The sequence below is a fragment of the Suncus etruscus genome, chromosome 1 (assembly GCF_024139225.1).
Source record: "Suncus etruscus isolate mSunEtr1 chromosome 1, mSunEtr1.pri.cur, whole genome shotgun sequence".
Taxonomy (NCBI): domain Eukaryota; kingdom Metazoa; phylum Chordata; class Mammalia; order Eulipotyphla; family Soricidae; genus Suncus; species Suncus etruscus.
Window position 1 is genome coordinate 20,278,179 of NC_064848.1, and position 22,772 is coordinate 20,300,950.

Consider the following 22,772-nt stretch of genomic DNA (forward strand, 5'->3'; position numbering starts at 1 on the left):
AGTCTCCCTTCTTTTTTTTTTTTCTTTTTCTTTCTTTCTTCTATTAAATTTATATTCATGGCCTCTTGACAGGGGATCCTTCCCACTTTCTTTATCATTTTTTCCCCGTACAACAGAACCATAGAACATGAATGATCTTGTTCTGTCTCAAAAATTAAGAAAAAAACAAGTGCATGGTACAGGTACCAGAGGCAAACAGCACCATGAATATTGAGTGGAAATAAAAATAATCAGATCTAAATACCCAACCCAAAGCCAATGATAATAGAATCAAGAGACCCAAACTACAAGTTATACACAAAAGGGACTATTTTATATTGGCAGTCCAGGGGGCTAAGGGTGGAGGCAAGGGAAGCATGCTGGGAACAGGGAAAGGGAGGTCAAAACTGATGGTGGAAATTGCCCTAATTCACTGTCACTATATACCTTAAATATAACTGTGACAGACTTGTAATTCACATTGGTCTCAATAAAGTAAATATATATTATAAATAAAATATTAATGAAAAATGATACTAGTGGGGAATTGAAAATTATTAAGCTAAGCTTAACTTGAAACAATCTGAAAGTAGGTTAGATTACTAAAACAAGAAATGTCTGTATGGCAAAACTAACCATAAATAAGGTTGACAGATAAATCTACGAAGGGTGTTAATAGTACAGTAAGTTACATATTTGATGGATCATGGATATATAAAGACCTAAAAAGGATAATTAATGTTTTCATTAACAGTAAAGCAAACACACGAAGAAATACAAATAAAAATATGTGGGAAATACATCATGTTCAGGGTAATATAACAGAAATGCATGCTGAATCCAAAACACAAGCCAGATGACGTGTTTGGGAAACAAGTTGTTGAGAATTTGGCATTAACAACATCACTGAAAATGTGCTCACAGTTTGGGGATTGAGAGCTAGCTCAGTGGGTTTATTAATGTAAGTATTACATGCAGTAGACCTGGGCTCTATCCCTTGGCACCACACAGTGCCGATTAGTACTACAAGTAGCCCAAAAGGCAAAACAAAAAATGTACACATTTTAATCTGTCATTCCCATAACATAGGAAATTTTTCTGAGGAAAAAACTAGGTCAATATGCAAATATTCATTATAGTTTAATAGGAGCAGTGGTTTTCAAACAGGTCAAGTTGGTCACAATGCTGAATTGATAAAAGGGAAAGGGAAGGAAGAAAAAGAAAGGGAAGGAAGAAAAGAAAACTGATCACAGCTTCTCAACAATCAGAAATTCTTTCTGAGAATATCTCTGTTTTGTAGGAAAGATTTTGGATGCTGGTTCTCAGGAAGTACACCAAGTTTTCCAACTCTCACAATTCTATTACAAACCAAAGGGCTATCTCCTAATCACCTAAATCTGAATGTGGGAAGTCCATCCTTCTATGCCACCCAAATAGTGTCTGTTGTAAATGTTAATGATCTTTGGGAAAACAACTACTAGGGGAGAGATATTACAGTGGAGTATATAGTATAATTACATATATATATATATATATATATATATATATATATATATATATATATATGCTATATAGATAGTGCAGAGCCAAGAGTAATACCAGAGAACATCCAGGTGTGGCCCCAAATCAAAATAATAAATGTAAAGAAAGTTATCCTTTGTAAAAATTTCATTGTTAACAGAAATCTAATAATATTCTGTGAAATTAAACATTTTTGATGCTATGATGAGACTCTTTTTGGTCAAAAAGAATTTTTTTAAAGATTAAAAACAACTCAGTGGTACTATTTTAATATATAATGTTCAACAATGACAAAAAGATGTAAGAATATTTATTCCTGAATTATTTTATCCAAAAATACACGAATATATATAAAAACCACATCTACCTCACTAAGTAAAAGTCACTATCAGTAAATAAATGTAAATATCAAGTTTAATTAAAACTAGCACATTTATTTTGATCAATTATATTATTCTAACAATTATTAAAACCTCAATTGTGAAATATCTAGTTTGAAGATTTAATATAACTAAAAATTCAACTTAAAATTTAAGTTCAATAAAAAATACACAAAGATCTAGATAATGAGATTTTAGTATTTGGGGGAAATTACTGAAGTTTTAAAGACATTGATATAAAAATAATTGAAAATAGTTCTTTAACAAGATATGACTAGACTATCAAGAAGGGTCTCAAAAAGATCCAGTTCACTGATATATCTATTTGGGCTAGAAAGGGAAGGTACTTGCCTTGCACTTGGCTAGCCCAGGTTCAATCTCTGGTATCCCATATAGTCCCTGAGCTTGCAAAAGAGTGATTCCTGAGTGCAAAGCCAGGAATAATCCCCAGCACCACAAAGCTTCTAATTTCCAACAACCCATCCAAAGCCTTATCCTAATTTAAAACAAATTATTCTATCATTTAAAATTTCTTATCACAAAGGCCACCAGTATTTAGTAATAAGGCAGGCTTTAAAAATTCTGGTCAGGGGCCGGGAAGGTGGAGCTAGAGGTAAGGTGTCTGCCTTGCAAGCGCTACCATAGGACGGACCGCGGTTCGATCCCCCGGCGTCCCATGTGGTCCCCCCAAGCCAGGGGCAATTTCTGAGCGTATAGCTAGGAGTAACCCCTGAGCATCAAATGGGTGTGGCCCAAAAACCCCCCAAAAAAAAATTCTGGTCAAAGAAATGTCTTAGAATACATCATCATGAAGGTAAGCACTAATAGTGTTTTTAATTAAAGAAATTTTAAACCAAGGAGTTAAAATGAAAAAAAAATGGAGATAGTTTTTAAAAGAATATTCTTTGCAAAAACTGAGGGAGTATTAAGAAACATTAAGGAACATAAATTGGGGGCCAGAGAGATAGCATGGAGGTAGGGTGTTTGCCTTGCACCCCTGGGTATGGCCCCCCCAAAAGATTTTCATACTGAATAAGCAAACTAGAATTATGTATAAATACCATTTTTATTATGGCTCTGCAATACCTAAATATACTTGTTAAAAATTCTATTATATACTTATTCTCCAAGGACAGAGAGATAAACTATAACTTAAGTAGAACATTTTCTATTGTTATGTGCCAGATACTGTTTAGAGCTTTATATACATAAAATTAATTTTGCCTTTAAGGTGCCAGACTCAATTTTATTGACAAGGAAATTGGGGTGGAAAAAGATTTAGTAACTTGACAGAGGTGAACAGCTAGTAAGTGATTAGGCTGGATATTTGACTATAAAACTATATTCTTAATCATTAGTTTTCTTTTTCACTAAGTCATCTTTATTTCTTCAAAATGCATGTCTTTTATTCCTTCAAAGAATCAATAAAAGTTACTGAATATCTAAAGCCTATATGTGGGGAGGGAAGTGCCACTGACAAACAAATCTGTGGTGCACTTTTGAATAACAAGTGTCCAAAATCACCTACACTGACAAGAAAATTGAAGTGTATAAAATCTTAACTACAGTTGTCTCCTTGATATCTGGGTGCATGTATGGAAAGGTTGTTTTCAGAAACCCAGCGATATAAGCTCAAGTTCCTAAAACTTGTATCCATATCCACAGGTTTAACCAACTGACATCCATAGATGGTTGATCAGGTAGGTATATGAAATCAGAGAACTGGATAGGGGAAAAAAATTCTTGAATTAGGTGGATGGATCTTTCAAATTCAACCTATGTGGTTCCAAGAATCAAATGTACTACTTTTCTCATTTAGGGGTAAAAAGCTATGCTGATGAGTGAAAAGAAATACATTCTTTCCTTTAGTGACCTGGAAGAGTTAATTTCTATGAATCAGATGATTGAATCTTCTCAACAACTATGGAACAGATGGTTTTAGAGACCATTTTAGAGACCAGACATTTGGAATGAAGAAGAGCTAATCTCAGTCTAAAGTCAATATGGTTGAAGTACAAATTCATTGTAAGTACAAATTCTTGAAATATCCATTTCAAGAGCCTCTCTATACTTAGCGCTATAGAAAAAAAGCAGTTTGGGGAAATTTACTGCCATTTAATGTTTAGATATTTCGTATTAATAAAATGATTTAGATTAAGTTTATCATAATAAATTTAAATCTTTTGTTTGTTTTTTGGGTCACACCTGGCAGCACGCAGGGGTTACTCCTGGCTCTACATTCAGAAATCGCTCCTGGCAGGCTCGGGGGACCATATGGGATGCCGGGATTTGAACCACTGTCCTTCTGCATGCAAGGCAAATGCCTTACCTCCATGCTATCTCTCCGGCCCATAAATTTAAATCTTAAAAGCTTTAACTACTTATTTTTAAAAGATTTATGGACATTTGCTTAGAAGCTATTTAGAGAAATCCTAACATTTTCCCACTTATTGACAAATACCTTATAGGAATATCTGTACAATCACTATCTCCACAAACCTTGGCTCAGTTCTTACTATATGGAGGTGCTTTTACAAGTATTTCTCATAATCTTCACCAGTCAGATACTATAATAATACCATTAAGGGTAAGTTGTTTTTTTCTTTTTTACTTTCTCTCAAGATCTAAGTTGATCTCAAGATCAATTTTGAAGGATGAATGTTGTTTAATATCTTATTGTTGGGTGAAGCAAGACATCTTTAACTAGTAAGAATCAGTACCTATATACTCGAGTATAAGCCGAGTTTTTCTGGCACAAAATTTGTCAAAAAACCTGAACTCTGGGGCTGGCGAGGTGGCGCTAGAGGTAAGATGTCTGCCTTGCAAGTGCTAGCCAAGGAAAGAACTGTAGTTCGATCCCCAGCCGTCCCATATGGTCCCCCCAAGCCAGGGGCAATTTCTGAGCGCTTAGCCAGGAGTAACCCCTGAGCATTAAACGGGTGTGGCCGAAGAAAAAAAAAAAGAAGAAGAAAAAAAAAAAAACCTAGACTCAGCTCATATCTGGGACAAATAGAGGTTATTTGATTTGGTGCGTGCACTGTATCAAACACAAGTAGTCTCCAGTCATCTTCTGCCATCTGCTGGAGGGGGCGGTGTTTTAGCTCAGTCCACAAATCCTGGACGAGTTGAAGAGGTAGGCGGCTGAACTGAACTTTATGCCACTGGCCTATTTAACCCACAATATTTAATGGCACAGTAAGTGAAGAACCCATTTAAGGCAGTAAAGTCATGTAAATAAATGTTTAAAAATTCTGAATCCTTATAATCAGGAGCTTTGGAGTATAAGAATTCAGAATTTGTTTCTTTGTTTTGGGTCACACCTGATGGCACTCGGGTTATTCCTGGCTCTGTGCTCAGAAGTTACTTCTGGCAGGGTCAGGGGACCATATTGGATGCCTTGCTGCTGTGCTATCGCTCTGGCCCTAGGATTCAGGATTTGTAACTACTTCTTTACAATGCTTTATTGACTTAAATGGTTTATTCACTTTATTAAAGTTATCATTGAATACTATGGGTTAATGTGGTATGTTAATGGTATACAGTACCAAACAATCATGTATTGTAAATTTAATCATGTGTTTACTTCTCAATTTCTCAATTATTGTAGTTGCTTTGGGTATATATTTTTATTTTTGAAATTTACCAGTGGCTACTGCATTTTCCACCTCGGCTTATACCCAAGTCACTAAGTTTTCCCAGTTTTTAGGGTAAAATTAGGTGGGGGTTGGTTTATACTCGAGTATATATGGCTCTTTTCCCATTAAAATGTTCTGCGGATAACTGCTAATTCTTTAAAACAAAACCCTTCATTTGTTTATATATGGTTAGCTATGTGATCCTCATACTCTCATATCTAAGAGAATTCCCTAAGACAGAGGGGCATATTTCCCATATAATTTGATGTTAAAATTTTCCAGACATAGTTGTCAAGCTCATCCATCATCCTTCCTGACTGCTGTATCAGTAAGTTCACAGTAAGATCCATTTCATTTATTTTTGTTTGATTTTGGGGAGTGTTTTCCCAGCATAATTTAAGTTAATTTATTAAGTTAATTTAATAAATTTAAGCTTAAGTTCATGTAATCTATTCTGAAGAATTACAAAGCTTCCCCAGGAAACAGCTGCTCTTGTGTTTTCTCAGAGAATCTTCTACTTCTGTTCCTTTGATGTGTAAAATCCTCCTTTTGGTAAGGGTAAAGCTTGAATATTTTGCCACTACTTCAAATATTTTCTCTAATTATTAAAAGCAACAAAAACTGACATGAAAATAAATGGCTATTTTCTTTTTGGGGAGCCACACCCATTTGATGCTCAGGGGTTACTCCTGGCTAAGCGCTCAGAAATTGCCCCTGGCTTGCGGGGACCATATGGGACACCGGGAGATCAAACCGCAGTCCTTCCTTGGCTAGCGCTTGCAAGGCAGACAGACACCTCACCTCTAGCGCTACCTCACCGGCCCCGGCTATTTCTACTTTTATGTGTAACTGAGATTAATCGTTTTGGTACTGACAGAAATGCAGAAATAGAAGTAATTTATTAATTCCCCTTTCTTTTGTTGACAACACTTAATATAGACACAACCCTTGGTCTAAAGCATTTTTGGTTTTCCCAGTGTAAAATAACTGTATCCAAGCTTATTATCAGATGGGACTAGTAAAAGCGGGGAAGAACTCTTGACTGTGGTATTTAGGAAGCTGCAAGAATCTGGGAGTATTACTTCTCTCTGACATTTAATGATTAGTGAGAATGCCTTTTATTTTATACGGATTTTCCAACCAATATCATATCTTCAACCAAAAAGCACTATTTGCTCACTTGCAGGTAGAGAAAATACGTTTTTGGCTTTTTCAGGGTGGAGAGGTTAAACTGTATATTTTGGTGGCTCAGTGCTTACTCCTGCCTGTGCTTCGGGATCATAGGTGCATGGGAGGAACCTATGTGGTACTAGACATTGAACTACCAAGGTTTGTGGCATGTACGGCAAGCAACTCAACCCCTGTACTTTATCTTTCTGTCCTGAGAGTAAATAGTTTGAAAATACAGTATGGATTTTTGATACTGCATATATAAATTCCAAGTTCTAGCAATAAGTTTCCAAAAAAATTAAATTAAATTAATAAATTCAATCAGGACTACATATGGTTTATTGTTTTTACATAATTTTCTTCTTTAACCCTACTTTAGTAACAAATGAGAGAAGTTACTTTGTGTGTTTCAAGATTAAAACACAGGTATTTCTGATTTAAAGCTTTAATTTTTTCTTATTAACAGTGATTATGTGATATATTAGTATTTCTTTTTTTTATCTCCTTGCTCCACTTCCTCTCCAATTTTACTGTGAATACTTTCTCTTAGTTTTGTTCTTGGTTAGACTCAGACCCAAGCTTTTAAAACTTCTGTACAATGGTAATCTTTATATTCTCTAATCCCAATCTGGATCTCTGCCTCCAATACCACATTTGTATTTTCAAAATGCTGCTTGCATCCCTACTAAGATATATCTAGTAGATCTATATCTAGTAGATCTCTTAAACTTGTTCAAAACTACATACTAGTTGTTTCTAAATTTGTTCTTTTGGGAGTCTTTTTCAGCATATGAAGCCCCAAATTGTAGAATTATTGTAGAATGATTTCTCAATCAGTTTCTGTCACACTTGTTTATCTCATCCATTAAAAAAAATCTAACATTAAGTTAAAAAAAATATATAAGACAATCAGCACTCATTTTCTCTGGAAATTCTACCCCAATCTTAGCCATCAAAGTCTCTCTGTGAACAACTGTGGTTCCTCGTTGGTTTGAATTTACTCCCATCATTCACAATGAATTTTTAAAAAACTGGGTATGATAATTATCACTTATTTGCCAAAAATACTCCAATAGCTACCCATCTCAAAGAGAAGAAAATTTATTCCTAACACTGATCAAGGCATATCTACACCATCTGGCCTCTTACCTGCCCTTCCTATTTCCTCCTTTGTTTATTTTATTTAAGGTTGCAAAAGGAAAAGATCTTACTTCAGATATACCAATTTAATTCTAATTTCTCTTTAATTTGTTCCTTTCGTTTCTTGTTTTAACATGTTACTTTTATAGGCAGGTTTTTCATATCCAACACTTTCTTTCAATTCTTTTTTATTTCTTCGTATCTGCTCTGTCCTGAAAAGTTATTTATGTAATCTTCTGGCACCAATGGAGAATAAATGACAAAATGGGCAATGCTTATTCACTGCTTTGTTGTAGGTATGTAGACTAGAGACCTGCAACTAAACAAAGTGGAGAGTACATGAAGGAGGAGTGTTTAACAAAGATTTGTTAAAGAAATGAATAAAGAACACACCTGAGGGATGAGTGAAATTCAAGTCAAGAACTTGCCTTTTGGACTGACTTTGGTGCAAAGTAAAGAATCTCCATGAGGAAAACAGACCAGCTAGAAATAATACCTATATAATCAAGTATAAGCTAGTTTTTCTGCACAAAATCTGTGCTGAAGCCCCGAACTCAGCTTATACTCAGGTCATACAGGTTGATTCAGTATGCACGCACGGAATCAAATGCATGTAGTCTCCAGTCGTCTTCTGCCATCTGCTGGAGGGGATGGTGCTTCAGCTTAGTTCCCAAACTGCGGCTGAACTGAACTGTATGCCACTGAACTATTTAACCCACAATATTCTGCGCTTTGAATGAGACGGACAGCAGTGATGATGATTCAGTGATGATGACAATGTCTATGCTGATACCCTCATATCAGATTAAGCTGAAGCTCTGTTTGGACATACTGATGAGGAGGAGGAGGAATCCAGTTTTGAAGGATTTTAACCTTTGTGATTTAGCTTGATTACCTGTTAAGCTGTGGTTTTCTGCACTTGATTTAAAGTTTTAAAGTTATTGTTGCTAGTTTACAGTTTTTCTTTAGAAATAAATATAGAAAACCATTTAACCTACCGATTCCTCAATTATTGTAATTGTTTTGGGTATATATTTTTATTTTTGAAATTTACCAATAGTTGCTGCATTTTCCACCTCGGCTTATACCCAAGCCACTAAGTTTTCCTGGTTTTTAGGATAAAATTGGAGGGAGGGGGTCAGCTTATACTCGAGTATAGAGTGTGTGAGAGTAGACAATTTTAGTACTAAGACTTAGGGATGATGTTAAGAATCATCTAGAATATGTAAAAAATAAGCCCAAGCCCAATTTCTAAAGATCTGAGTTCAAAAATAAAGGTAGAGGGTGGGCAACTATCTTTTTAAAAGTTACCCAACTGATTCTGATGTCCAATTCCTGTTAAACTCCACTTATTCAACGTTAACACCTCAAAGGCATGTGGTCAACTATGCAGTAATTTAAAAAAAATATATATATGTTTTAAAAAAAAAACCACATACCTGACTGGGGACTCAAAAATATAGTTGTTTTTTGTTTCTTTTTGTCTTCATGTAAATGCACTGCCTAAAAAATGAAATAAACTGGTTTACAAAATTGAAAGGTACAGCATCCAACACCGCCATAAAACTGTAACCGTATCAAAGAACTGAAATTAGGCATGTGGTGGCAGATCTCAGCAAGTTAATGAAAAGCAGATTACTTATGCAGAAATCCCTGAAACAAGCTCTGCCATCTAGTGCATAGCAAGCCTCACCAGGCTAAAAGCAGAGAAAGGAGCCAACAGTTAACCAGGAAAGAGGAGGAAGGTCCTGGAATTCTGCCCAGCAACTGCGCAGGACCTAAAAGGGCTTTTGGCTCAGGTCTGAGCAAGGTTTACCTGAGTAAGTGAGGCAGCTGGTCTCAAAGGGCTAGGTGAAGAAGGAAATCCCAATATACAATGTGACTTAGACATACCTGAGAAAGAAATTGATACTTTTTGGACCTGCTTGAAGTTGAAAGTAGAAGCCCTATTTTCTAATCTTCTTAAAAAATTTCTGTTGGTATGACAGAAGTCTACTAAAAATAGTGTGTGGATAAAAATGTGACATCTGAGAAGTGAGAGGGACCACCTAATTTTTAGACAGGATGCATTTGAAATATTCATCAGATTCTACACCTACTCTTTCAAACTTATTTTTATGATTACTAACTATTCTTTACTCTATAATCCTCACCACTACATAACTGTCCAATTAAATTATTTCATGCACCCTAATCTTATGCCAAAGATAGTTCAGTAATAAATTATGCTTAAGCAATATTGGCACAATGGTATGCTTATGATCACACATGCATATCTCCTCCACTTACTTTTTTTTAAATTTCAAGATGCACTCTCCTGCAAAAAAGTAGCACAGAATTTGTGAAAACTATTCAGTGAAATGTGAAGTACCTAATTGTATCAAAATTGTATTCTGAAGAAATCAAGATTCTAGGTGAGTGTTCTTTCTTTCAGGTTTGATGATTATAGCCATCTCTCATTTGCTGCTGTCCCACAGCCAGCCAGAATCACTGCTTAACTACCCTAAAAGCTTCACGCTATAGAACCTTAAAATTTGCTACTACTTAATAAGAAGAAACCTATCAAATCAGGGAGCAGAGTATTCTATCATTACTTTGCTGTATGAAAGAGGTAAAAATGATAATGTTCTTCATCCATCAGAGTTAGTAAACACAAACATTGAAATCTTCTGAAGGGCAGTTCTACAAAAATACTTCGATAAAGCTTCATCAAATCTTATTTTTTTATTTCCTTATCTATAAATGGGGTAGGGGGTTTTAAGTATCACATGGGTCCATGGTGAAAATTAGGTGAGATTACCCAGATATAATAGTGCCTATTCCCATAGTACATGCTCGATATTTACTTTGCTATCATTTAAACACAATTTCTCTTGTAATAAAAATCACTTTATTGTATGTCCAATATTAGGGCAAAAAACTTTGAATTAGATGTTTGATATTGAATTACTGAGAATTAGGGAAAGACAAATGCTGCATTTTTCATCAACATTTATGCCCCATTACAATGCTAATTAATAACTACATAATATATTCTTTCCATATAAAGCTCCTGTTTTAAAAATATAAGGATAATCTAAAATTTTTTTCACTAAAAATGACGCTTTTTGTATTGCTGATACAATAAAATGGAAGAGGATATTCAGAGTTCCAAGGACAATAAGAAAATTATCAGTAGACCTGATACCATTCCTTTCTCCATCTAGAAACATACAACTGGGAACAAATGGTGTTAAAACTTAGTAATTAATTTCTTCATGTGTGTGTGTAAATAACTGGTAGTATTACTATTTGAATAAAAAATGAAGTTTCCAAGGTTGGAGCAATAGTACAGTGGGTAGGGTGCTTGCTTTGTACCCCATATGGTCACCTGAGCCCACCAGGATGGATCCCTGAGCACAGAGCTAATAATAAGCCCTGAAAATTGTTTATCAAATTTTATTTTCTCTCCCAGGTATTCTGAAGTGTAAGTAAAAAGTATGCATCTAGCTTTATTATTATTTCTGGGAGATGCTTAGGATTAAACCTAGGTCTTCATGATTTTGAGGTGTACATTTTCAGAGTCACATTATTGGCATAAAGCCTGTAAGTGAAAGCTTATTGCACATACACGATACACCTTATATTTATATTTAATAGGTGCCCATAAAAGATATTTCACCCTGCTAATAGGATCAATTTAGAGTCAATAACTCAAAGGGGCATGATTTTGAATTATTGACATATATTTTTCTTCATTATAAGCAACTCTGGGGCCAAAGTAATAGCACAGCGGGTAGGGCGTTTGCACAGAGCTGAGCCGAGTTCAATCCCTGGCATCCCATATGGTCCCCTGGGCCTGCTAGGAGTGAGTTCTGCGTGCAGAGCCAGGAGTAACCCTGAGTGTCTCTGGGTATGGCCCAAAAGGAGACAAAAAAAAAAAAAAAAAAAAGGAAATCTCACTCACTGTACAGAGTACGATAAAGTAACTCTAGAACGGCAATTAGATCTGATCTACCATAGTTCCTCTGGTCCCTATTCAAGACATGTACATATCTTCCAGTGCTACTGGCTCATGTATATAAAATGTGGTGTCCCATGATGAGTGCTAACTCATCCCCAGGATTGACTTAATTTCAAAAGTACAAATACCAAGTATTGAAGTTCCAGTGGCAGCTTATTTCATGGTCAGTTAGGCTACACTTTTAAGTATAGGTGTAGGGAGGTGACCAGGTTTGTATTTTATCAATAATCTTAGAAAACCCAACAAAATGACTTTCGCTAGTCTGTAAATAAAAACAAAAAATGGTGCTTGAGTCAGAGGAACAGAATTAAATAAAGGAAGGGTGCACGCAAAGAAATTTCACTTTCTTAAAAATAATCTTTTTGATTTCTTAAAGACAGATTTGATAAATTTACTAAAGTAATAAATATAATAAAAAGTAAGTAAGGCTAAAAATGAGATTTTTCTCGAGATGCTAGTGCCAACATCGAGGAACTATTGGTGTCCATACCTGGAGAGCCTTTAAACTGGGGGCATTCCTTTTTAATGTGCCCTTCTTTTCCACAAATAAAACAACGTTTTTCTCTTAAGTCTTTGTCTTCCTGTCTTTTCCATTTTTCTATTGGTGGCCTGAGGATTTTCTCTCTCCCCACATCAACAACTGCCCTGGTTGGTCTGGCTTTCTGTGGGGTGCACTGGCCAGACTTATCTTCTCTTGCTGATACCTCCCTCTCTGTGAACTTATTTTGCATCTCTTTGTCCTCCTTGCTTCTTTTCTCTTTGTTCTCAGGGTATCTTTGGTTCTGGGTATCTTCCTGATCTCTCCTTCGTCTCACTCTGTAGGAATAGATAAGACATTTAGAAAAACTCAAAACAGGAGTATGATGAAACAGATATTCCACATTTAGAATAATCAGAAAAATGGGAGAGATAAGAGGGAAAGACAAAAATTTACCAAACTAAAGTCCACGCTGTACATTAAGCCACCCTCAAACCCAAGTATCTAGTTTTTCATTTTCACAATTAATCTAGAGCTGTAAATACCAGTGTTTTAAAATAAAGAAACTCCTTACTTAATACTGAAATTAAGCATTCTGACTGGTTATTATGAAACCAAAATGACCCTTGGAGACATTTTTTGAATAACCTTTCTGGCCCAACAGCATTCTTAGTTTTTCTAAGTAGAATGTCTTTAAAGTTTTTCTAAGTAGAATGTCTTTAAAGGAGGATATTTCTGTCTCTGCAGGATCGTTTCTGGTAGGACCTGGGGTACCATATAGGGTCTCAAGGTTGGAACCTGGATTTAGCTACATGCAAAGCAAGCACCATACATGCTAGACTATTACTCTGACCTTTGATATGCTTTTTAATAATTTGGGGGGATGAAAGAGTGTATTTGTATGTGTCTATGTTTCACAGCCACAAGTGCACAGGGTAGAGTCCTGGCTCTATAGTCAGGGCTACTCCTACAGAGCTCTAGGGATCCTGTGGTACTAGGGATTGAATCACTGGTTGGCTCCACTTGAATGGTACACAGCTGCAGTTCTGAGATCATGTGTTAAACTGCACATGAGTTCCATTAGTGAGCTCTACTTTGGTATACCTGAATTACTGTACACAATTTTACTTCTCATTAGTGAAAATAATTAACCTCTGACTTCCCTGAAAGAAAATAATTTATTCTTCTATCCCAGTTAAATAGACTGATGGCCAAGTGCCTGAGTAATCATAAAAATTAGGAAAGGGGATCAGGCCTAGAAGATTGTTGAGTACAGCCAAGTCAATCAAGTTTTTATTTTTTTATATTTTTGGTTTTAGGGCCACACTTGGTGGCACTCAGGGGTTATTCCTGGCTCTGTGTTCAGAAATCGTACCTGGATCAGGAGACCATATGAGATACCAGGGTTCGAACCTGGGTCCGTCCTGGATCAGCAGTGTGCAAGGCAATCTACTGCTGTGCTACCACTCTGGCTGACCCTATTTCTACTTTTTTTCAAGCTTTCAGCATTTTATTTCTATCAGCCTTTACTATATAGATCAGGGGGTCTCAAACTCGTGGCCTGCAGGCAGTAAATGGCCCTCCCTACAACATTTTGTGGCCCTGCCCTAGAGGAATCTTTTATTGTTTTGTTTTGTTTTAGTTGTTTGGGTCACCCCCCCAATGTTCCAGGCTTACTACTGACTTTGCACTCCAGGATCACCCCGACTTTGTCTCCTGCGGCCCCCAGGTAAATTGAGTTTGAGAACCCTGAATAGATAAACTGTGATTTCTATGATTTATTAGAAATTCCTATTTCTCCTATTAGTTCGTTGTGACTGAGCTTCTGCTAATGTTTTCTCTTATTATTTATTTTTTATTAAAACACTGTACTTTACAAAGTTACTCACAGTTGAGGTCTAGATATACAATGTTCCGACACCAATTCAACCACCAATGTCAACTTCCCACTGCTAATCTCTATGTCCCTTTCTAACTCCCTTCCTCCTTAACAGGCACATTTTTAAGTGTGGTTGCTGTGGTTTAGATTTCAAAAGTCATGTTTTTAACTATTTCATCTTCATTGAGAAAACATTAAATTTATCTGAGAAGTGCTCGATTCCACAAAGTTTATTTTTAGTTACAAAAGAACTTCATTTTTATAGGAAGAAAATTAAAAACAAAATGAATTAAGAGACTTACCTTTTCCTCATAGGACAATCCTTCATGAAGTGTCCAATTTTCCCACAGATTCGACAACATCTATCATTTGGGGCTAGCTCTCCTTCAGTAAGCACATCAGGATCAAAAAAGTACTCCTAAAAACAACATACAGATACATATATAAGAGGACTGTTAATGTGAGCTTCATGTATTAAATTGGAAATCTAGTATCTCAATGTCATGATGATTATTACTTTGTATGGTGCCAGGGCTAGAACTGTGCATCTCACACATGCAAGGCAAATATTCTACCACTGAACCACCTCCTCAGCTTTCTTAATGATATTACCCTTAGCATTATTACTTATACCAAGTAACCCCCAATCTCAAACTACAAGTTTTTATTTTTTACCTAAACTCCCATTTGTTTCCCCTTTTCATCATGCAAAACACTGCTCAAATGTAACCATGAAGGAAGCTTTTAAAGCCTAAAGCAAAACAAAGCAGAGCAAATCAATAAAACAGCTGACCTAGTCCCAAGAGTTTGCTTCTTTAAAACTTAGGAGTTCAAAATCAGTTACAAATGCTTAGCTATATTAAAATCTAATTAATATGGGAATTATGGAATTTTCACTGCACAAATTATGGAGGGAAAGAAATTATGTTGTTGCTTTTATTTTTTGTTAGAGTCTCTGAAAAAATAAAGCTATCAGAAAAAGGAGTAGCTATTATTTGGACTTCAGTTTCTTTGCTACTGCAACTGAGGTGAGAATCAATAACCTGAGCATTCCCTTGGAGCTTGTGGGAAAAAAGCAATTTTGGACTGTTCCCCAGACCTCCTGAATCAGAAATTGAGTTTTAATTAAGATCCCAGGTGATCTGAACAAGTTATAGAGTCACAAGTGTACAAGAATGTCACAGCACTGCCCAGTACTGAATATGTCTACATTTTCATGTACTTAGGACTAATTTAAAAAGTAACTAAAAGGTCGGAGAGTACTCTATAGGTTGAATGCATGCTTTATATACAGGAGGCCCAGGTGCAATCCACAGGGTCCCTGGAGCCCTGCAGGAATGACCCTAAACATAGTGACAGAAGTAGCCTAAGCACATAAATACACACATCCCCCCCAAATACATTATTTTAAAAAAGTAAACCGGGACTGGGGCAATAATACAGTAGGCATGGTGCTTGCCTTGCAAGAGGCTGACACCATATAGATCCCCTACCCCCTAACAGGAGTGATCCCTTTGTGCTGAGACAGAAATAAGCTTGAACAGACTCGGGTGTAGTCCCAAAACAAAACAATCTTCTTACCCCCCCCCCCAAAAAAGCTGAAAGAGTTTTCTAGCAAAGGCAGCAATAGCTTTCTCCAAGTTCCATTAATGAACTCTGATAAAAAGTCAAAAACACCTAGATGAGGAAAATGGGTCAAGACTTAGCTATCTGGGGCCAGAGAGATAGCATGGAGGTAAGGTGTTTGTCTTGCATGCAAAAGGTCGGTGGCTCGAATGCCGGCATCCCATATGGTCCCCCGAGCCTGCCAGGAGTGATTTCTGAGCATAGAGCCAGGAGTAATCCCTGAGCGCTGCCGAGTGTGACCCAAAAACCAAAAAAAAAAAAAAAAAAAAAAAGAGACTTAGCTATCTACAAAAGTTTGACAAAAATAAGAAGTGGAATTGGGTCCTGGGAGGGCACAGCAATACCTATAATTATTACTAAGGAAAAGCAGCACACCAAGAGCACCAAGATGACTACTTTCCCCAAATAATTACCATCTTTCCTTTTCTTCCTAATGTATGATTGGAACAAAACAAGATCATTTTAAAAAAAATTTTTAGAGAGCCAGAGATAATATAGGAAGTAAGGTTACTTCACCCTGTCCCTACATCACTCCCCAGTACTATATATAGTCTCATCCGTGGCCCCTGAACACCACCAGAAAACTGAGACACACTACTGGTTGCATCTCAAAAGACCCTCAAATAACAATGGTAATAAAAACTGTTTTTAGGGTCTAAAGATGAGGTTAGGTAGTCTAGTACTTGCCTCACAGGTGAAGATCATGTATGATTCCCAGCATTCCATGGTTCCTGCTGAGCATCAAGCCAGGAACAGCTCCTAGCAAAACCAGATGTGGCCCAGCACTACCAACCCCAATAAATATTTTTACATGTTGTATTTTAATTATCTTGTTTAGATTCACCAGAGTTTCAGGCTATATTACTAATAGAGTAATATTTACAAATATAGCTTAACAAGGGTTTTGAGAACTGTCCACACTTACCATTTTTGAGGGGCAGTCCCTTGGGAATCCTTTCACTGGAATACCAAATACTCTTCTACCATTAATAAATGCTTTCATTATAAAATTTGTCACTAAGATTTAAAAAAATGTGCTTATTAGAAGAATTGCAAAGAAAGTAAATGAAAGGAAGAGAATTGAATTACGAGGTCACTTACTTTTCCTTGATAATCCAGCTCCAAGATTATGATTCAAATCAAACGGATCTAGTAAAATTAAAAATAAATAAGATAATCCATTAAGAAATGTCACTATAATAATAAAGAAGAAATGTCATTATATAAATGAATTCTACATAGGGACAAAATATGATCTATTTTATCAATAATAAAAATATTAAGAAACTGTCTTTATAATGAGTTGTAAATTAGCAACATGCTTTTTCTTTACTTTTCTTTTTTAATGCCCAAGACATGTTTTGATAAAATTATCTAGGTGAAATTAAATAATTTTCAAATACTCAACCGAAGTATTTCAGATGGGCTTTTCCTTTTAATTTCGGTCCACAGCCTGCAGAGTTCAGAACTTAATCCTAGGTCTATACCTTGAGATCACCCCTGGAGTTCTTGAGGACTGAACCAATGGTGCAGTGCTGGGGATTGAACCAGTTGGTTTAATACAAAGCAAGAACCTATACTTCTGTACCACATTTGTAGCCCCTTTCTTTCTTTTTTTGAAAAGAAAAATTAAATACTATTTTATCTTTTTAAAATCCTGCACATAAGAAATTAACAACAAGAAATATCAATGTTCCATACTTACAGAATTCTCCATCAATTACAAGTAAGGATCTTCAAAACGCAAAACTCCCTCTTACAGGTATTGTTTAAACCCAGTTAATTTTAAATATTCCATTCATCTTAAAATTGGCTTTCATTATTATTCTCAGCTGTCAATTGTAAAGGACTTGTCATGGTATCATGGTAACCATGCAAGTCCTGACATGAGGGCATTATTTAAAAATACACTTTTACTTTAGAAACAGATGTACTGGCATTGCTGCACTGTGTATCTCACCGAATCAGCATCTGAAGACAGCCTTGGAAGCCCTCTCTATGGATAAAGAAAAATGAATATGGGCCCGGAGAGATAGCACAGCGGCGTTTGCCTTGCAAGCAGCCGATCCAGGACCAAAGGTGGTTGGTTCGAATCCCGGTGTCCCATATGGTCCCCCGTGCCTGCCAGGAGCTATTTCTGAGCAGACAGCCAGGAGTAACCCCTGAGCAATGCCGGGTGTGGCCCAAAAAACAAAAAAAAAAAAAGAAAAAGAAGAAAAATGAATATCCTTATAGTTCTGACTTTGTATTCTATTCAAATTTGGTCTTATTTATACCTTCAATAACAATGTATTTTGAAGTCCACTGTTTCTTAAATGTTGTAAGCAGATTTTTTCTTCTGATGCTAATAACATGTTCTTTAAAATCAAAATCCTCTGTGTAGAAACGAAGAAGTCCCAACCATAGCTGACCAACAGATTCTGTATTTTTTCCATATTCTGGCCAATAGGTGGGCTAGAAGTATATAGAAAAATAAATATCATACTTTCCTTATATAATAAAGTATTACTATGTTGATGTTCTTTTTAATCTCAGGGAGTAAAATTTAGACTTATTTCTACTTAGTTAAGAAATAAGTCTACACTATAATTAATCAATATTTAAAAACACCAATTATAACTTTATTGATAATGAAGTCTATTCAATGACTTCTCCAAGTCATTGAAGGGAGTTTCTTAAGGTTTTAAATGTCAAATCCCGAAATACTTATTAATGAAAGAATCTGTAAATAAACTTGATCAAGAGCTATAAATTGATGTCTTGGTTAATACAAAATGTCTTTCCAAAATCTTAGTAGAAAAATCACAGATCAAACATTCCCTTATTAATCAGGTATTAAAGAAATCCTGGACATAGTTACTGAAAACTCAGTTGGCTTAATAAAAGCGTTTTCAACATCAAAGGATGATAGTTCTTATTGTTTTAATATAGATTTAACAAATACTAATATAATTGTTCACCTACACCAAAGCATATACAACTAATACTTTTAGTCAAAATTTATAAAAAGCCTTTTCTCTTAAAATACGTACCAGTTCATCTATTTGATCAAAAAAATAAATATTCCAGCCATCAACAAATATTTCAGGTTTCTTTTCACCTTTGTATATCTGAAATTAATTTTTAAACAATTAGTATGGATTATAAACTTAAAGCATTGATACAGTAATTTGTAGGAAAAGCATTATAAATTTAACTATAGATAAGAGCTGCTTTTGGAAGGACACAAACTGATAAACCTTTAGCTAAGTTTCTATGAGAGAAACTAACAAATGAAACCCAAATGAGGAGTCAAAAATTTCAACATATATTATAGAAACATAAAATATAAAGAAATAGGTTACTAAGAACTACTGTCAACAAATATGATAACCGTATCTATTTTTAGATAAACTAGTATGTAATTTACCAACAGTGAAACAAGATGAAATAGAAAACTTGAACTATCAAGTATGAAAATTAAAACAGTAGTCAAAAAGTTAACCTAAAATCCAGAAATAGATGATTCAACCATGAATTTTACTGTTTAAAGAAAAACTTAGATTCTGATCTTTTCCAAAAAGCTTAAAGGTTAACACAAAAGACATGTTATGAGCTTCCATTATCTTAATTCCAAGAGCAGACAAGAGCATAATACATATAAAGAAAATAAGAGACCAATGTCTCTGCCAGACATGTATTAATAAACATCAACCAAATACTAGCAAATATAATTCAACAGAACAACAAAAGATAAAATTCATGTCAGGTAGATCTGATTCCAGGGATGTTTAGTTTACTATATGCAAATCAATTCACCAATAAACTATTACTAAGATAAAATTTGTATGTCAAAAGATCATACAGAAGCAAAGGAGAAGTATATCAATTCAGGTGGCATACTATTATCAATAAAAGAAAAATATTATATGCCAAAAGATCATAAGGAAGCTTTGGAGAATCACCCAATCAAGATAAAAACTCAATAGAATGGGGGCCAAAGTGATAGCAGTGTGGCAGGGTGTTTGCCTTGCATGAGGCTAATAAGGACAGAAGTGGGTTTGAATCCCGGCATCCAATATGGTTCCCTGAGCCTGCCGGAGTGATTTCTCAGAGCAGAGCCAGGAGTAACCCCTTAGCACAGCCAAGTGTGACCTAAAAACAACAACAACAAAAAATAAAACCTCAATAAAATGAGGTTAGAAGACATCTACCTATCAGGCCATATATAAAGGTCATATAGTTTATTATTCAAGTATATACCATATAACCTATAACTAATACCAGGTCCAATAATAAGACAAACTGAAAAAGCTTTCTTTAAATTCGGAATAAGACAATGACCAGTTTCATTTAACTTAGTTTTAGATGCCTTAAAGAAAGTAATTAAGACAAGATATAAAAGGAATCCAGAATCAGGAAAGGGAAATTATCATTATCTGCAGATAACATATATGTGCATGTGTGTATACACAAAGTATCTGTTGCATTCCTATATGCAAATACAAAAGATTGACACTATGTACAACTGTGCCCAAAAGAAATATCTAGGAATAAATGTAACAGGAGGTAAAGACTTGTATAACAAAAATCTATCAGACACTTTAAAAAAACACACATAGATAGCAAGACATTCTATGTGCATAATTGGAGGGAATCAATATAGTCAAAATGTTCACTCAACCAAAAAATAATTTGCCCATCTAACCAAAAGACTAAGACCACATAATAGAGAAAGGAGTATCTCCAACGACGTGCTAGGAAAACTGGACATTAAAAGCTAATTCCAGGGGCCAAAGCGATAGCAGAAGTAGGGTGTTTGCCTTGCACGTAGCCAACCCGAGACGGACCTGGGTTCAATCCCAAGCATCCCACATGGTCCACAAAATCTGCCAGGAGTGATTTCTGAGCACAGAGCCAGGAGTAACCCTGATGCCACCAGGTGTGGCCCAAAAATAAAAGCTAGAACAAAAAAAAGGAAGCTAAATCCAAAAGAATTAAAATGCATTACTACCTACACTCTAATAAAAAATGATTTCATGGGCCAGAGCAGAAAAAGTATAGGCAGCAGATCCTGTCAATCCATAGCACTACATAAAATCCTCTTAGTCATGAGTAATAGCTGATAATAGTTGAGTTAGGAGTAAGCTGTGAGCTCAGCTAGGTGTGACTTAAAAACCAGGGTGGGGAGGAGTGAAATTCCACGAAGTGAAATTCAAAATAGACTAAATATGTAGATATAAGATGAAAATCATAAAATATATAAAACAAAGTGAAATACTTGATATTATTACTATACAGATGCCTTTGGGAACTCCTCAAAACTGTAAGAGAAGCAAACAACTGGGACTACATTAAGCTGCAAGATTTTGTTCAGTAGAACATAAAAACCAAACAAAAAGTTTACTGAATGAGGCCAGAACTAGATACCCAAGCCAAAGTCAACGACAATAGAATCAAGAAGCCTAAACTATAACAATCTAAATACAAAATGGACCTGTTACACTGGTAGATCCAGGGGCTAAGCATGGGGATATGGGATGCATGCTGGGAACTCTGGTGAAGGGAGGTCAACACTGGTGGTGGGAATAGCCCTAATTTACTGTCACTATATGCCTAAAATACAACTATGAAGGACTTGTAATTCACAATGGTCTCAATAAAAATTTTTAAAAAGAAGTTTACTGAATGAGAAAAGATACTTTAAATACTATACATCTTATCAGGCTTAATATCCAATTTTATTTTATTTTATTTTTTTTGTTTTTGGGTCACACCCAGAAGTGCTCAGGGGTTACTCCTGGCTCTACGCTCAGAAATCACTCCTGGCAGGCTTGGGGGACCATATGGGATGGGATTTGAACCACCATCCTTCTGAATGCAAGGCAGAATGAGAAAAGATACTTTAAATACTATACATCTTATCAGGCTTAATATCCAATTTTATTTTATTTTATTTTTTTTGTTTTTGGGTCACACCCAGAAGTGCTCAGGGGTTACTCCTGGCTCTACGCTCAGAAATCACTCCTGGCTCTACGCTCAGAAATCACTCCTGGCAGGCTTGGGGGACCATATGGGATGGGATTTGAACCACCATCCTTCTGAATGCAAGGCAGACGCCCGACTACTATGCTATCTCTCCGGCCCCAATATCCAATTTTATATAAAATATATTCAATAAGAAAACTACTAATCAATCTAATTTAAAAAAATGGTATAATAAGACTAGAAAAATAATATTTCTTTAACTTTTATTTTTCTGGTAGTGCTGGGAATGAAATACAGGACCTCATACATGCAAGGGAAATGCTCCATCACTGAGCCATACCCATAAACCTGGAGTGCACATTTCCCTGAAGAAGATTTAAGACAAGGAAGACAGTTGACATATAAAAAAAATACTGAATGAAGTTAGGAGACAAAAATATAATAAAACATAGGAAATAGCGAATGCCCAAAGATAAAAGAAACTAAGAAGTGGTCTTCAGGAGGAAGCTTACCATGGTGGGAGTAGGGAATGAGGGGCTTAAGAAATATTGGGACAATGGTGAAGTGAATCAGACATTGGTAGTATAAAACCCTATCAGTAATAGTTTTGTAAATCAGTGTCTAGAATAATTTTTTAAAATGCTTATCATCACTGATCATAAGAGAAATATAAATTAAGGCTATAGTTCTCACACTTAGCAACCTGAAAATGGCTTACAGAAAAGTCAAAATAAGTGTTGCAGCTGGATGTGTAGAAAAAGCTACTCTTCAGCACTGTTAAAAAGGAGAAACTGGTTGACACTTTGCAATGTACCATGATGCTCCCGCATGAAGCTAGAGAGCTACAACATGATCAAGACAGTTCATTTTTGGTTATCTATCCAAAGAATAAAATGTCAGCTCAAGTGTTAACACCAATGCTTAAGGCATTACTTAGCTAAAAATGCAAAGCGGTATATAATGTTGTGGCAAATTAATATGATGCAACACAATT

The 22,772-nt window shown here is 35.6% G+C and overlaps 1 protein-coding gene across 2 annotated transcripts in view; it reads right to left on the reverse strand.

Annotated features, from left to right (window-relative positions):
* Positions 1–22,772, reverse strand: part of TUT7 (terminal uridylyl transferase 7) — a 66,359-nt gene that overhangs the window by 3,550 nt on the left and 40,037 nt on the right. Inside the window, exons 20-27 of one of the 2 annotated variants that reach the window (XM_049784130.1) lie at positions 18,844–18,921; positions 18,088–18,265; positions 16,913–16,960; positions 16,737–16,828; positions 14,488–14,603; positions 12,319–12,644; positions 9,642–9,718; positions 9,265–9,328 (exon numbers count right to left, since the gene is read on the reverse strand). In XM_049784130.1, coding sequence (XP_049640087.1) covers positions 9,265–9,328; positions 9,642–9,718; positions 12,319–12,644; positions 14,488–14,603; positions 16,737–16,828; positions 16,913–16,960; positions 18,088–18,265; positions 18,844–18,921 — 979 coding nt within the window. Of the gene's footprint in view, positions 1–9,264; positions 9,329–9,641; positions 9,719–12,205; positions 12,645–14,487; positions 14,604–16,736; positions 16,829–16,912; positions 16,961–18,087; positions 18,266–18,843; positions 18,922–22,772 lie in introns of those variants that run through there. The other variant, XM_049784128.1, reaches the window with a different exon arrangement.